General features: G+C 47.2%; 2 protein-coding genes across 4 annotated transcripts in view; one reads left to right on the forward strand and one right to left on the reverse strand.

Annotated features, from left to right (window-relative positions):
• Positions 1-15,619, reverse strand: part of LOC142582853 (uncharacterized) — a 365,477-nt gene that overhangs the window by 52,547 nt on the left and 297,311 nt on the right. The gene's annotated exons all lie outside the window — the stretch shown is intronic.
• LOC142582851 (uncharacterized) overlaps positions 1-15,619 on the forward strand; it is a 71,028-nt gene that overhangs the window by 43,907 nt on the left and 11,502 nt on the right. For 2 of the 3 annotated variants that reach the window (XM_075692932.1, XM_075692931.1), the window contains one exon: positions 1,966-2,156. In XM_075692932.1, the coding sequence (XP_075549047.1) occupies positions 1,966-2,156 (191 nt within the window). Of the gene's footprint in view, positions 1-1,965; positions 2,157-5,824; positions 6,247-15,619 lie in introns of all 3 variants that reach the window. The other variant, XM_075692933.1, reaches the window with a different exon arrangement.

Raw genomic sequence — 15,619 nt, forward strand, 5'->3', positions numbered from 1 at the left:
TTAACAAATACAGATGAATGGGAAGATGGACTACATTAGAGCCGGCTATACCAAGAAACGGATTGGAATCAACGCCAGATCTTCCAGTTCACTACACGTACACGCAACCCAGAGATTCAAGCGCATTAGACTTTTATTAGCAGGGGGAAATTAAAAAACAAGAACAAATGAAGAAATGTTCGCCAGAAATGTAAGTTCGTATACGGCATCATGATGTCTGCAACAAAACACTAGCTCACACACCCGCACCAATGTTATGTGCAAGTAAAGCTAAAATAAGCATTTCGTGTGGGCAGAGTTCGCAACGAACATGAATAAACTTATTATATTTCAATTTCCACCCACAAAAGAAAACAAAAAAGGAAATGTCCCACAGTGCAGCAAGAGCAAATCTGCGTTTAGCGCAGCATGACCGTGGACCATTTACTTTGGCTACAGGAAAAGCACCTCTGCCAAAGCAGTTTAACACTTAGCATCAGAAGTACTTGTTGTTAAACACATCGCGGACCATTCCATCATATATTGTCCCACAAAAGCGTCTGGGGTGTCACAGCACCAGCACTCGGAGGTTCTCTTTCTCACGCGGTTCAATAAGCGACATGCGTAGGCCGCATCCAGTCGTAAACGGTGCAAAATGGTCATGTTTACAAGGAAACTCCAGCTTGAGAGATAGAGAGAGAGAGAGAGAAAGGCAAAGGAAAGACAGGGAGGATAACCAGAGATTGGCTCTGGTTAGCTACCCTGCACCGGGGAAGGGGCAAAGGTCCACTCGATACAGCACTGAGCTAAACGTGTGGTGTCGTCCGCTGGTCTTTGAGCCCTTGAGAAATCCACACTGCAAGATATTCACACCCCCCAAAATGAACAATGGTGAAAGTCGGCCTATATCTTACAACCTTACACCATTTTTGGCGTAAAAATGTGAGTTATAGACCGACCTACGCCCTTGTTCGATTTTAAGGATGTAAATTATTTTACAGTGCAGGAACGTCCGTTGGAAACTCTCCGACAAGGACGACGGAACCGCACCGTCTTCCGAAAGGGACAGTGAGAGAGCGGCGTGTGGTCAAGCCTGCCGCTTGACTTCGCGACGGTGAAATAGCACTTTCGGTGGCATTCACAAGAACTGAGTTTTGTTACACCGCGTTATCCACTGTTAGCGACAGCTAATAGGAAACAAGAAACATGGTTTTCGCTGACCCACAGGTGTAGCACTGACGGCTTTCAAACGAGCCTCACGTTAGCGCCATTCCTTTGTGACACGCAGAGCCACTTTTTTCATTGATCATAGAGTATCACTGAAGTCTAAACCACATCAAATGAAAATGTAAAAGGTATAACGCGGTCCGAGCTGTCGTGGGCATAATTTGGCAACTCTTGTGCGCGATCATTTAGGTGAACTACACGATATAATTTGCTGAATGGACTCCCTGGATCACCAAAAACTCAGAAAACATTATCCTAAACCATTTATGGCGCCTCATATTTAGATACACCTAACTTAGCATACATCACCCATATTGTGATACTGCTTGTTGGGAAAAACTCACACAGGCTATGCCGCCCCGAGTCAATGGCTGGCCAAACCAGATACAAAGCCAGGCGCCCTTTCTCTAGCCACCCCAATTATACGACGACCGAATGTTTACAGAATCAGTGCTCAGCATTGGCACTCGCTCGAACGCCACAGTGCGCTATACATAGTGACTGTTGCCACTTTGTGTCTCTACAAACGGGTAAACTCATTCACCAAGTGGCGATTCGAATTACGAGTCGCATTACGAAACATGACATCCTCCGGGCACGTCAGATGTATGACCCAGGGAAGCCCAGCAACGCAACGCAGCAGTGACTGCGAAAACCACGGTTCTTCGACCAAGAACTTTGAATTGAACGGAGGCATACATTGAGTGTACGCCTTCGACAGACTACGCATTTATACGATTACTGTTTATGTGTGCGCAGTGTCTTGCCTATCGGGAGAATCATTCTGGAACACGACGCTGCCGCGGCTGCACGCAAGCAACCTGCGGTTGATGCCACCGCTGGCATCAGCGCACCACCCGGCTGGTCCGCCGCCTACGGTGTTCCCGTCCTTCCCGTTGTCATACACACCGGGACCCTACGCGGACCCGCACAGGCAACCGACGGCCCATGTAAGTCTCGGCTTCTGCTAGTCTCAAATAGTAAGCACTGCCACTCGAGTGACGCATACGCTTGGCCATCTTCTGCTTACATTTTTTTCTTTTTGCTTGAAACAAACAGACCAGAAATAGCATTTAAGAAAAAAATAAGAGGGCCAGCTGTTGTCGTTTCTGTGCCTTCCTCTTTGTTTGATGAGACCACCAACAGCTTAGCTGAACAGTGGCAGCTTTCTTATATTCATTTGGTCTCCTTTGTGCCGAACGTGACCAGCTATTCATGCGGAGCTAAATTCGTTTCAATTACGTCAGTCGGCCAGATAGGATAAGTGCGAAAGGAAAAGGAGAGCCATACGCTGAATAGAAAGGAGCCGCAGCTGTGTCAGGACAGCAGTGGCGAGTTGAAGTGTAAATTTCATATAGACACACTGCCCACCATGTTTAACGCCTTTCTTCCTTGTCTTTTTGCTTGGTAAAGCCAGTAAGTCCAGTTGACGATCACCGCTGTCTTAAAAATTACGCAAAGCAACAATTTCATCAACGTAAACTCGGCGTTCTGTAATCTGTGGCACTATGTTTCGCAACGCAGTACTCACGTTGAGGTTCTTTGCCTTCCATTCCTAAGTCATGTGCGCCTCTCTTGTACCAGAGCAAGATATCGCAAGGACGTTCAGGGTCACTCAGTCACTTTGAACCCGCAGGGTATATGTGCGACAAAAGCGAACAACATTCGTGATCGACCACTGTCACCATTACATTCGTCGCCACTGGTAGCACCAGACAAGTTGCGGAAAACATATTGAATTCAATTGAATTGAACTGAATTTTACTGATCGTTCATTCAAACGAGGGTAGACTGAGACTAAAGGCATAAAGCCTGACAAAGGTCTCAGCCCCCACGAACGACAGGTTTGACAGCAGATCACACACATATGCAGAATTTTGCGCGTTACAACAGCGTTGGTTACTGTGAAAATTCATGGTAGCAATGTCCATGGTCATTCAATTCTTCTAATGTATAGTACAATGTACAGCAACGGCTAAGTACAAGCAAGGATTTGAGATTCTAATGGCATGCTAAAATTATACAATCATACGAAATAAACGTCAGCGAATTTATGGAGCGATATAGAGCAACAACATGCACAAAAACAAAAACAAAATAAAATATCCTAATTGTGTGCCAAAAGTAATAAAAAACTGGAACAGCACGTGGATACAAACATATTTGTGTTAATACAAAAGCCAACAATAGATATTAAATTAAATCATATGTGAATCCCAAAAAAAGAAAAAATATGTAATTCATGGCAAAAACATTTTTTTTTTCATTTTATTACGCGCATTTGTTCAATGTTAAGGTATATGTCTCCCTATCTAACCAATATCTTATTCCTTCTTTAAATGTCTGTAAAGAAGTGTTTAAGGATACAGATGCACTGTAACTGTTCATTATTTTTGTGGACTGATAGAGAAATGTTTGTTTCCCGTAATTGGTACTTGCTTTTGGTGTGTGTCGTGAGCTGTGTCGCGAGGAGTATTCGGAGAGGTTACATTCACTACATTGAGTGCTTGGATTTCTCTTTCGGATTTCTAGAAGAATTTGCATATAATATATCCTGTCCGCACGCAGCATATCATATTTTGGAATAGTTGACCGGTTCTTAGATTTGAAAAACGGCCATATTAATTTGCATATAAGCGGATAACTCTTTTTTGTAAGGTAATAAATTTCGTGTTCTGGTGGTTGTACCCCAAACCAATATCCCGTAGCAAAGCTTTGAATAAATAAGTGCATTATACAGCTGTTTTTTCAGCCATAGAGGGATCAGGTGTGCAATTTTATAGATTACACCAATGTTTTTCACAATTCACCGCAAAGGGAATTTACATGTGTATTCCATGACAATTCTTCACTGAAATGTATTCCCAGAAACTTTTGTTGTTTGACCTGTTTAATAAGGTAGTTGTTAAATTTTACTTGTATTCTACCCTCAATTCTTTTATTAGGCGCCCTAAATATAATGTAGGTTCTTTTAGTTGCGTTCAGCTGGAGTTTGTTGGTCGCCAACGAGTCAGCTGGATAACAAAGTTGTATATTCATTTACACGCTGCTGTAATTCAGTTGTGTTATCAGCTGTAAAGAACACATTTGTATCATCTGCTTACATTGCCAACGTTTGTAAACCTGCTAAATCTGTAATATCATTAACATAAATTAGAATCAGTAACGGTCCTAACTTTGAACCTTGTGGGACACCTTGATGTAAGGTAAGCATGTCAGATGCAGTAGTTCCCAGCTGCACGAACTGTTTTCTATTACATATATAACTTTTTATCAAGTCATTTGCAACGCCTCGTACACCGTATCTTTCCAATTTTTCAGTTAGGATATAGTGGTCAATCGAATCAAAAGCCTTTCTCAGGTCCAAAAACAGGCCAAGCGTTAACTTCTTCTGTTCGATGTTATATGTTCGATGTATAAAATGAAATCCCCATGGAAACTTTTAGAGGAGTCTGTTCTCATAGCATCTAGGACAGTGCAAGTAGGTGCCAAGAGAAATCAGTATTTTTGGCCTTGCTCTTCGACAAGGTGATCACCTCAACCGAGACGTCATCAGTTTACTAGGTGACGAGCCTTGATTCAGTATATCTGCGAGAAGCACATGAGTGAATGAACCTTGCTTTGAGTCTTGACTTGTTAGTTTTGCCGCTGGTACTGTTTCGCTCACTTGGGGAAAGGTAGTGGTCACTTACGCTTCAGTTTTCTTTCTTTTAGAGCGCAGCTCTTAGGCGCCCGTTCCTGCGGCGAGCGTCGACGTCGTACCTCGTAACTGAGCGAACAAGTAAAGCGAAAGATGAGAACGAACGGAGAGCGCAGCGGAAGATGAACGACAGGGATAGCCAAGACAGTGCGAGGAGGACGGTGCAGCGGAACCATGAAGCGAAAAGCGGAGGAGGAGGTGTATTGCGAAAGCGTGAGAAGAAAATCATAGTGTCGCACAAGAGGGGCTTTGCGGCTTCGATGGCTACGAGATGGCGCCAGAGTAGCGCGCGTCGTCTCTATGGAAACAAAGCGCTGCATGAGCGTAGATCTGTCTGCGGCGGCTGCTGCGAATCGCGCCCGCGCGTCACTATTAGCGAGGCAGCCGCGCCATACTTCGCTCCGTTTGCAACGCGCCGCACGAGACAGATTGTCCGCGCCAGCCAATATATCGCGAAATAGAAACACGTATACTGCTGCACTCAAATTTCGCGTTAGGGAGTGTCGCAATCGTCGGTGAATGTTTTATATCTTGCAATTGGGGGGTAGGCGACGACCGACCTTAGAAAGAGGATGACGATTTATTCCTGCCCCTCTGCACACCCAGCTGGTCTGCACACGATAGCTTACTCATGTGTTAAGCATTGTTCATCCAGCACGAACAGGACGAGTTCAGGCGAATGACCAAAGCATTCAGAACAGAGGACTAGTACTGACCTGCAACTGTCCTGTACTCTGTTGCGTCCTACGTCTATCCGCGCCGTTTGAACGAAATAAACAGCATCGTTTTTCATTCTACCTTGCAGTCTTGTCACATTCTTTCCAACAGCTAAGCTTCCAAATCTTCAGAGCGCCTTCTTTTGGCAGAACTATTTCAAGCGGACGCTTGCTCACACAAAATTTCCTGTGCCCGGCGCAGCCGTCGTTCGCCCTGCCCCCGGCTCCTCCGGCGTCGTACGTGCTGCCGGCAGCCGCGGCACCACCGCACGCGGCCCTGGGCCTGGCCACGCACCTGTACGAGCCACCCGCGGTGGTGGGCAAGCCGCCGCCGCCACCTTCACTGGCAAGTTTGGTGCCCTCGGCGCCCCTGTACGACGCCGTGGTCGCGGCCAGCGCGAGCAGCGGCGTCGGTCTCGCCGTCGTGGGCGGCGCGACCAGCGGAAGCAGCAGCGGCGGCGCCAGCCGGCTCACGCCCGAGCTGCAGGCGGTTGCGGGCAGTCCAGTGCCGCTGGACTACTCGTCCCAGGCGGCCCTTGGCGAGGAGTACATCGACGTTCAGGGAACCGCCACCGCTGGACACTCCTGAACGTGGCTGCAGCCGCCGGTGCCGCATTTCGACGGGTGCGCCTGCTCTCTACAGTGCTTCTCAAGTTCAGGCTCGCGAACAAGGTGGGGAAGGGGAAGTAAGGCGCCTGGCAGGCTCAGCGTGGATCACAAATTGGCTCGGGAGCTTCGTTTAACGAGCCAGGAAGTGAGGTTGCAGTTTGGGCCAATTCGTCGAGGGAGTCGTGTTCTTTTCTACCGTACACAGGAAGGTCCGCCTCGAGGCTGGTGGCATCGACAGGCGTCTACCCACATAACAGACCTTAACCCTTTAAGCGTCACTCACGTACCGGCACGTTTTTGAGTTTCTGTCTTGCCATATCACCGACGTACCTGTACGTTCTCCACTTTCTTCAGTCCGATGTGTGCAGTAACACGAAGTTGGCGCGCTCCAAGGTAGTTAGACCATCTGTTGTATATTTCTGCAAGCATATTTTCTCATCGCTCTGGGCTTGCGCAGTCTAGGCCACTTCTTAGGCGTGGTGTCGCCGCGCGGAGCTGTAGCCGGAAATGGGAGAGGTGGTTCCTGACTGTGTGCACCTCTAATGCGGCGATTCTCCGTTCAAATATTCGTGCCCTGGCGCTAGGCCACCATTCTTGCATGTTTCTGCCACCTCTCATGCGTCTACAGCACGTGTGCTTTTTTTATCTTGATACATCGGCGCTATCGCGGAAGCGTGTGCGTCAGAACAGAACTAGGTAGGGGATAGAAAACGAAAATATGAATGTGAGGACGGTACTAAAAGTTCATTTGACATTATCCGTGTCATTTCTCCCTTCTGCATAACTGAAAATAAACCATTGTGTTCGTTTTATAATATCCGAGAAAAACACCCGACACTGGGGGACCGTCACCTGCAAAAAATCCTGACACTGAAATTGTTAAAACAATTCTCGGTTTCTGTAACGTGGTAGACTTAGGTGAAAGACTGACGCTGTGCTCGTGTAGCTGACCTAATGCCACCGCGTTGGGTAGAAAAATAGATTATTTCTCGGTTTAACACCCATACTCGACGGTCCACACTGGACTTCCTGCGCCATCGCGCTGTAGTTTGCGCTGGGCCCGTGCAATTGCGATAAAGTAGCGCTTCTTCAGTTCTGCGATGTCCCTTAGTTACGCAAGTTTGTTGCGCCGAAGACCACAACATACGGGTATAGCTTAAGATAGCCTGCTTCATCACAGCTTTTGCGTCCTGACGAGCCTGATTCATTAGGCTAAACTCCAAGGCTGCGCGCGCAAGTATGTCAGCAGCCTCGTTGCCTGCTACGCTACGCCGATACGCGAGGTTAAAAACGAGACAGAGAAAGAGAGAGAGAGAGAGAGAGAGAGGAGGGAAGGGTAGGGAAGTTAACCAAGGTCGTGCCCTGTTGGCTAACCTACACTTGGGGAGCAGAAAGATAAGAAAAATGAATGATATGCAAAATAATAAATAGGCAGACAGCGGGAACACACTCGCAGAGGAATGTTCACTGGTGGTCTCTCGCGTTCGTTCAGTCCTCAACACATCAAGACCGACATTGTCTTCAAGAAGCGCAATAGGGCTTTTGTGGTCTTGCGTTTGTAAGCGTACGTAGGTCAAGGTGCCAGGATCCTTTCCCTACGAAAGTGGTCTGTTGTCCCAGCGCCCTAAAACAGCTGGCAGAGCGCATTGTTCAGCTCCGAGGGATGGGCAATAGGACAGAAGATGCCCTAGTGCCTCGTCACGTCCACAATAACTACACGTAGTACTGTTGGCCATTCCTATTAAGGACGAATATGCATTCGCAAATGCGATTCCAAACCACATGCGACATAACACAGTTGTTTCGCCACGATGGAGCCCAGGTAGCAGGTGAAGTCGTAAGTAAGGGTCGAGAGAATACAAGCGGGAGTGTGTGAAACGGGGTGAATTCTGTTGTAGAAGTATGATGTGACGAGCAAGTGATTGAAATTGCCGCGCTGCATCTGTTCTCGAGGGCGATGTGGGAAGCCGCAGACCTTGTTGATGAGTACAGCGCATAGCTTAATCTGCGCTATCGTGTCCGACAATTCCGCGTTGGCTCGGCAGCCACTGAAATAGTGTCGTGTCCCTTCTCAATCGCTTGGCGGTGGGCATGCCTTATTACACACTAGCTGTTCGTGTGAACCATGGCCTAGAGCAAGCTGCAGAGTTTATATAGCTGCCTTCGAATCGCAGGAAATGACCCAGCGATTAGGTGGCTTCTGGGTCACGCAACGGACGAGGTACCCTGGTGATCCGCAAGTTCTTCTGCTGTCGACGCTGTAATATGAGAGAGCTTAAACATCAGAGATGGCATCGGATGGTACTGCTGCTTCAGTAGAGCGGTTTGACCTGGTAGAACCACCGCTGTATATCTGTACACAGACAAAATAGAACTTACTTAGGAGAAGCACAGATAGCTGCTTCAGCGCTAGCGGTGACAGGTTAGCCTCCTTAATGATCCCAGGATCTGAGAGGCAAACTTGATATTGTCGGAGACAACAAAATGCAGATGTTGGGCGCTTTCCAGGTTTGAAGACCGATGGTGACGAGTAATGGTGGCTCGGGACAATACCACAGAATGAAGTATGTGGTTCCCCGCGCTGGTAAACAAATTAAATAGTGCAATAGTAGCCGTGAAAGATGTCGAATGTGTGTTCTGAGTATCTGAACGGCGATATGTGTGGTGACCGTGTGCGCCTGTGTTATGACAATCGTCACAGCTTAGTAGGAGACATGGAGACTCCACTTACGGTCGTGATGAACAATTACGCCTGCAAACCTTCGATTCCTTCTATACGCAACTGACTGGCCCTCGATAAAGAATGAATTGATGGACATCAGTTTGCGTGTAAATGTTACTAATGCTTACTTTTCCGCAGAGATTATCAAAACCGTGACGGCGGCGAAAGTGTGCAGATGTCATGGTGGCCGCTTCCTAGATTCTTCCGCGCATTTGATGTCGTGTGACGCCAGAAACTCAGATGCAGGTATCATCGGCGAGACATTAGCCGTCTGTGGCGATATTTCAGCGAGCCTGGTCAGAGTCAGATTGAAGAAAGTAGGGCTCGACACTCCACGGAGGGGGGACACCACGACTGAAGAAATATCCATTCGTCAGGTCATCTTCGGTAACAACGGACATAGACCTCATTGAGGAATAGTTCTTAATCCATCGAAATACGTGGCCTCCAAGTTCCTCAAAAGCTTCGAGAATAGCTTCGTTGGTGACGTTACCGTAGGCACCTTTTACTTCTGAGAACAGTGCCGCCAAAACGCGATCCACAATTTTTCCTGTTGTACGGAGGTCCCAACATCGACGCGGACGGTCCCAATACTGTCCGACCGCCCACGTCGAAAGCCAATCAGGGCTTCTTGGTAAATGTTAATATGTTCCAGGTAACATTTCACACGTGTCAGAAATATCCCATGATCTTGCCGACCACAAGATGTAAGTTCTAGCAGGGACTTCATTAGAGGCACCAGTCGGCTGCAGTTCCATTCGTCAGTGGTCATGCCGTCATGCCAAGATTGATTGAAGAGATCCAGAAGGCGACATTGCGCTCTCGGATATAGGTGGCGTAAATCAGCATAAGTTACCCCGTAGGGACATGGTGAAGATGAGAACCTGAACGTAGTCAAAGCCGATTTAAGTTTGTTCATAAACAAAGGCACTTCCATACTCTGGTCTCGTGTGACAGGAACGTCATGCAGTGAGAGGCCGGCAATTAGAAATACGCAACCAGCAACCTTCACACGGTATTCACCAGCGACCTCAAGCTCTGAAAGACTTTCATGTAGAGTCAGTATAGTGAAGAAATGACGTTGTTGTGGAAGTGAGCGAGGACCTTGAGTTCTCCACACGGAGGATAGCGGCTTGCAAGGGTTCAGCGATTCACAGAAGCTGTGCCATCGTTGGTCTTGAAGTTTGGTCATCTGACGCTGAGCTTTCTCACGAATTCGTTGGGCTAAACTGAGGTCATAAATAAACCTCGTGCTCCGGTGAATGGCCCGAAGTCTCCCCAATTCTTAGTCAAAATCCATACATCTTGCAGATATTCTAAACGCCCGTGTAAAAGCCTACACCGCTGGCACAATCATGTCTTCAAAGGAACCGGATTGATCTCTACACATGTCCTCCACCGACATTCGATATGCTTGCCATCTGTCTCGACAACACAAGGGATAGAGATCCATCCAGGCCTCTTATAGCGAAGTGCGTAGGGATATTGTCCCTGCCGTAAGTTTCAATATCTCAACTATTGAACTTTAGAACTTGGAATCTACGAAACAAATGTGAAGTCGAAGCAGCCGTTGTATGTAGATCCTCTGAGAAAATCGGGTTGCCATGGTTCAAAAGTCTCAGTCCTGTCCCTTAAGGAGGATGAACTGGATTCGTGCTTCTGTGATTTATCCTGAAGCTCCCGGATACGTGCACCTCATGCGACGCACCGAGTCTCCACACTGTGAGGTGTGCAATGTGACTGAGACTATAGGTCATGTGCTTTGTGACTGCCCTAAGTACGTGGAAGAGCATGAAAGGTTGGACAACGACCTTACTTGTCTCGACAGCGCACCGTTGTCGGAGGACGTTATTTTAGGCCCTTGGCCAGATCCTCAATCGAGTTTCAAGGCCATTCAGGCATTACTGAACTTTTTAAAAACAACGGGCTTGGATTGCAGACTTTGAGCATGCCAAATTGCTTGCGATATGTTCTACTCCTTCCTTCTATCGTCATCGTCAACCATCATGCACCTCTTCCCTCTTTCTTTCCCTCTTCCCCTTCCCCCAATGCCGAGTAGCTGGCTAGAGGAATATACCTCAGGCCGACCTCTCAGCATTTCATATCATTAAACTTCTCTCTCTCTCTCTTCCCGAAAGCGGATCATGAGCGTTAAAATCTCTTGTAATTATCCACTGACCTGGTACTTTTGTGAGTATAGCTTTTAGTTTCCGTCGGCGTGATGGGGATATGTAGGCGTCTATCAGTGTGAGTGACACCTATTTTTAACATGGAGACATGCGTATTCATAGTCGTTCTGAGGCTACACTATTCGGTGAACCTATGTGAGCTCTTTGAGGATACACACAACTTCACTACGTTCAGTGCAGAATGAAGATTAGTAACCCGACAGTTGACAAATGATGGTGATGAAGAACTTGGTCTCAAAGACAGAGTGCCGAAAATCTGACATCCGTGACTGCTGAACTCCGGCGTTCCATTGAAGCACACTTGACTTACTCCCGGAAAGGCAGCAGCGGTTGTGCATGACAAGCCATCACATTACTCATTACTACTAGAGTGCAAGTACTGATTCAAGGGAGTCCAGGAATTGCAGTACACATTTAGCGGGTGATGTGTGCATATTAGGTTTCCGCCAGTAACACTCACCAGCGGCATCAGCACAGCAAGAACCTGAAGATCTTGGGCAGCTGAATTGTCTGTTGCAGAAGTAGCGCTTGGCGGTGAGTGATGCTGTGGCTTTGTGGGGAAGTGTGCCTGTGTGCTTGCAGGCCATGTAGCATCAGAACCTCTCTCCTCAGATCCAGCGTTCTTCTCGTCATCGAAATATAGCGTACGTGGTGGTGGTGGTGGTGGTGGTGGCGGTGGCGGTGGCGGTGGTGGTAAGGGTTCAAAGGAAAGGCACTGGAGGCAAAACAACACTTTGTTCTTTCTTGAACGCACGCCACTGGCGAGAACGTGCTCCTTTAACAGTCATAACCGCCGCATTCCGTTATGATCCGTCTTCACGATTTGCCTCAAGATACTCCACACCTTTTTTAATGGCTCCAGACGTTCTGGTTTTCTGGAAGATTGCAGGCCAAGTAAGCAGACCAATTGCTAGCAGCTTTTGCAACGATAGGTGGTGCCTACAGCTAGAAACACTTCTGGCTCCTCCTTCTCCATGCTGCTCCTTTTTCTATTTTTTATCTGTTTTTCTGCGCTGTTGTGGATGTCCAGTATGCTGTACTGTATGATCGCAGAGTCGTACTTGTGAAGTAGCACAAGGGACTGCTTGAGACGGTTTGTTAACTGGTTTAACATTTTCATTGCAATTTCCTTGTCTCCCAGAGATATTTCTGTACTCCAGGGCAACGCTACATAGTAGCGGCGGTCAACCCTCGTAATACTGCTTTAAAAAATTCCAGCATTAAACACGTCCTTGCACTTTCGCTCAATTCGTTCACTTCGATCAATTCCAATGTCCAGAATTTTTTGAGGGTGTCACTTATCTTCTCTATGACCGAGGTCCGTAGAACCACAGTCCGAGTGCATAGACTCTCGGGGTTGCTTAATACTCTCGCCAGGCTTTCGCACTGTCTACCCTACAGCAGTTTCCACAGCTCCAAGTCGTTTTTTCGTGTTTAATAGTTTGGCCAGGCGTGAGGTTGTCAGATCCAATGAGCAAGCTAATGTCTTTCGGAATGCCACCATTGGTGAAATCGGTAAAATTGATGAGAAACCACAGCCCAGTTTCTACTTTTCTGCTATTCGCTTTGGTGGTGTGGCAATCGGTCGGTCGCATATGACGTAAGTTCCACGTTCCTCAAGTAACCAACAGTCAACCAGCACTCCTCAAGTCGCTATATAAGTAAATAACGGCGGCTTCTATTTCGCGCAACATGCACCCGGTATATCACTTGGGCAGGAGAAACGCACGCGCCAAAGCAATAGTAAGAGGGTACGGCACTCTTTCCACTACTCGCTGGACAGATGCGGCCAAGTACCCGATGGGGAGAGCGTGGTAATCAGCGTAGCAGGAAACAGACAAGATTAACTGGTATCGGCCTCCATTCGTACGCACCACGTCGCCGCAGCAGAGGAGGCCGCCATCGCCCTCGCCATCTCGGCATCGAGCAAGGATGAGAAAATATATATTTTTACAGATTGTCAATCAGCATGTGGAGCCTACGATATACCCCACATGATGATAATCGGGACATCGGGACACGACGCCTTTAGCGGAAACCATTGTGCACACACACAATGGTTTCCACACAATGGTCGAGGTGACTGCAACCGGGTACTGCAAGAGACGCCAGAAGAGCCCAACACACTTACCATGAAATACTTCAGCACCACCACCTTTCGAGAAGAACGACGCCGCCACCACAACCGTCCCTCACCAGAGCTGAAGCCACGGTCTGGAGGCAACTCCAGACCAACACCTATCCCCACCTCACGCTCTTCCTTTATCAACCGCTTTGTCCTTTCTCTACAGAGCGAGCTACCCTACACCGTACCAGAAGGGTCTGCCTTAAAATCTCTAATAATTCCCCCAACCGGAACGCAACGCACGAGCAGTGGGAGATAGTGCTCACCAGCTCGCCATTTCAGGATCAGCAAACGCTGATCGCCAGAGCCGAAAGCGCTGCCACCGCCGCTGGGGCCTGGACTGAAGGCTCCACCCACCACGGCGATCCACCCAACTCCGTGCCCCGTCAAAAGAGTTTTCTCTCTTCATCATTTGTTTTCTCTTTTTGTTTCCAGTACCATGTTTACGATCCGGAATTACCGTTATTTCTGGTGGTTTCCAAAGGAAACAGACGTCAGCCTTTCTAGTCCCGCGAGTTTACATCCTAGCGTTTGCGTGGTTACCGCCGTGAAACATAACTCGCACGTGAGCGTTGGAGGACTTCTCGCCACAGGTAACGATCGCACTTGTAACAAAACGGTTCTTATAAGATGAGTGCAGTTTTGCGCGGTGATAACTTCGACGCTGATTTGCGTGTTAGTGACCGCATGGAGTGTTGCCACTAGCGGCTACTTCTTGAAAGCATATGACGTTTTAGATTTGAGGGTGCCTCCCTGGCTACCTTTTATTTAACTAGGACACCAGACGAGTCATGCGGTTCGCAAGGCTGGCGTCTGGTGGTGTTGTTGAATACGATGGGTCGTACACTAGTTCGTAAGGACTTCATGGGTTACGTAATGGCCACTGCGTCTTTACACTTCACTACAGTGGTAAGAGCAAGGTATGTGGTGAGTGACTATGACTCACTGCAGCGTCGCTTGCTGGCAAAGGGCAGCAATGCTATGCAGTTGTTTTTTTGTGTGCAATGTTGGCGCCAACGAACAAATGTGACAAACGAAGAAATGTGACGAAGGAATAAATGAGCGAAGTTATGACAATACAGCGACGAAAACGTGGCAACGCTGGAACTATATTTGATAACAAACATTTCTCTATGAGAAAACACCACACCTATTATATACATCATGTGCGTAACCGAAATTGTTAGACAAAAAAAGAAAAGAAAGGAACGAAGAAAAAGAAAGAGGAGCGTTTGCGAGTTACTCTGCTTCTGCTAATAAGTTTCGTGCCGGCTTGTCGTCGTCGTCGCATGTAATTGTCATTACAACTGTAATCACGTATTGCATATCCTTCTTTGCTTTCGCTCGTCTTGCAGCAGAGCACACAAGTCGCAAGAATAACTGCGCACGTTCCGTGAAAGGGAATGCCGGAGTGACCATGGATGTTACGAAACAACGATCTAGTATTCTCACATTACATTAGACAACGCTGTCAAGGTCGACAAGTACGATTCACTGGATTATGCCAGCAAAATATTATGTCTAAGCACCGCGTACTCTTAGATATTTGACAAAATGGACCCCCTACAAAAACAAAAAGCATGTGCGTGCCATATACAAGGCGCTTCAGACAACACTTTCGAACATTTTTAAAGGTTGCCTGTGGTAGATAGCACAATTCTAGTTGATGAGCTGGTCTACTGGAAATGGCGGCCAATTACTTGCAGAAAAAATTGAAATCGGCTTTTTAACAAAAGTTCGCCAATTTAGTTTTAACGAGCAGTGTGTTCAATGGGGCTGGTTGGTTCATCTTTAGAATAAAAACAGGAACAGCGCAATACAGTACGAGCGAGTAAAGAGCAGTCTCTGTGCTGTGCTCTTTACTCGCTAGTACTGTGTTACGCTGTTCCTGTTTTTATTCTATAGTTTTAACTAATTACATTATGGCCCATGTTGCAATTTACAAATTCTAGCCACGGAGTTCGCAAGGCGATATCCACTTGGAACGAATTTGCGGAGAACTGCATTGGCATTCCGGTGATTTTCGTGCCTCAATGCATAAAACGATGTTTTGTTAAGAAAGTAACTGGAACTCCAATGCATTTCTCCGCTAAGTTCGGAAATTAATATCTCGAAGCCGATGTCATCTTGAGAATTCTTTCCAAGTGGATTCGCCTTGCAAGCTCCACGGCTAGAACTTGTAACTTACAATATGGCCCATAAGGTAATTAATTAAAAAACGAATTCGTCGATTATACATTTCAATTCTTTGTGCAAGTAATGCCCGCCTTTTCGAGCAGACCAGCTCATGAACTAGAATTGTGCTATCTCTGACAGGCAACATTTAAAACAATTTGAAATGGTTCGCTGTAA

Source organism: Dermacentor variabilis, chromosome 5, assembly GCF_050947875.1.
Source record: "Dermacentor variabilis isolate Ectoservices chromosome 5, ASM5094787v1, whole genome shotgun sequence".
NCBI lineage: Eukaryota > Metazoa > Arthropoda > Arachnida > Ixodida > Ixodidae > Dermacentor > Dermacentor variabilis.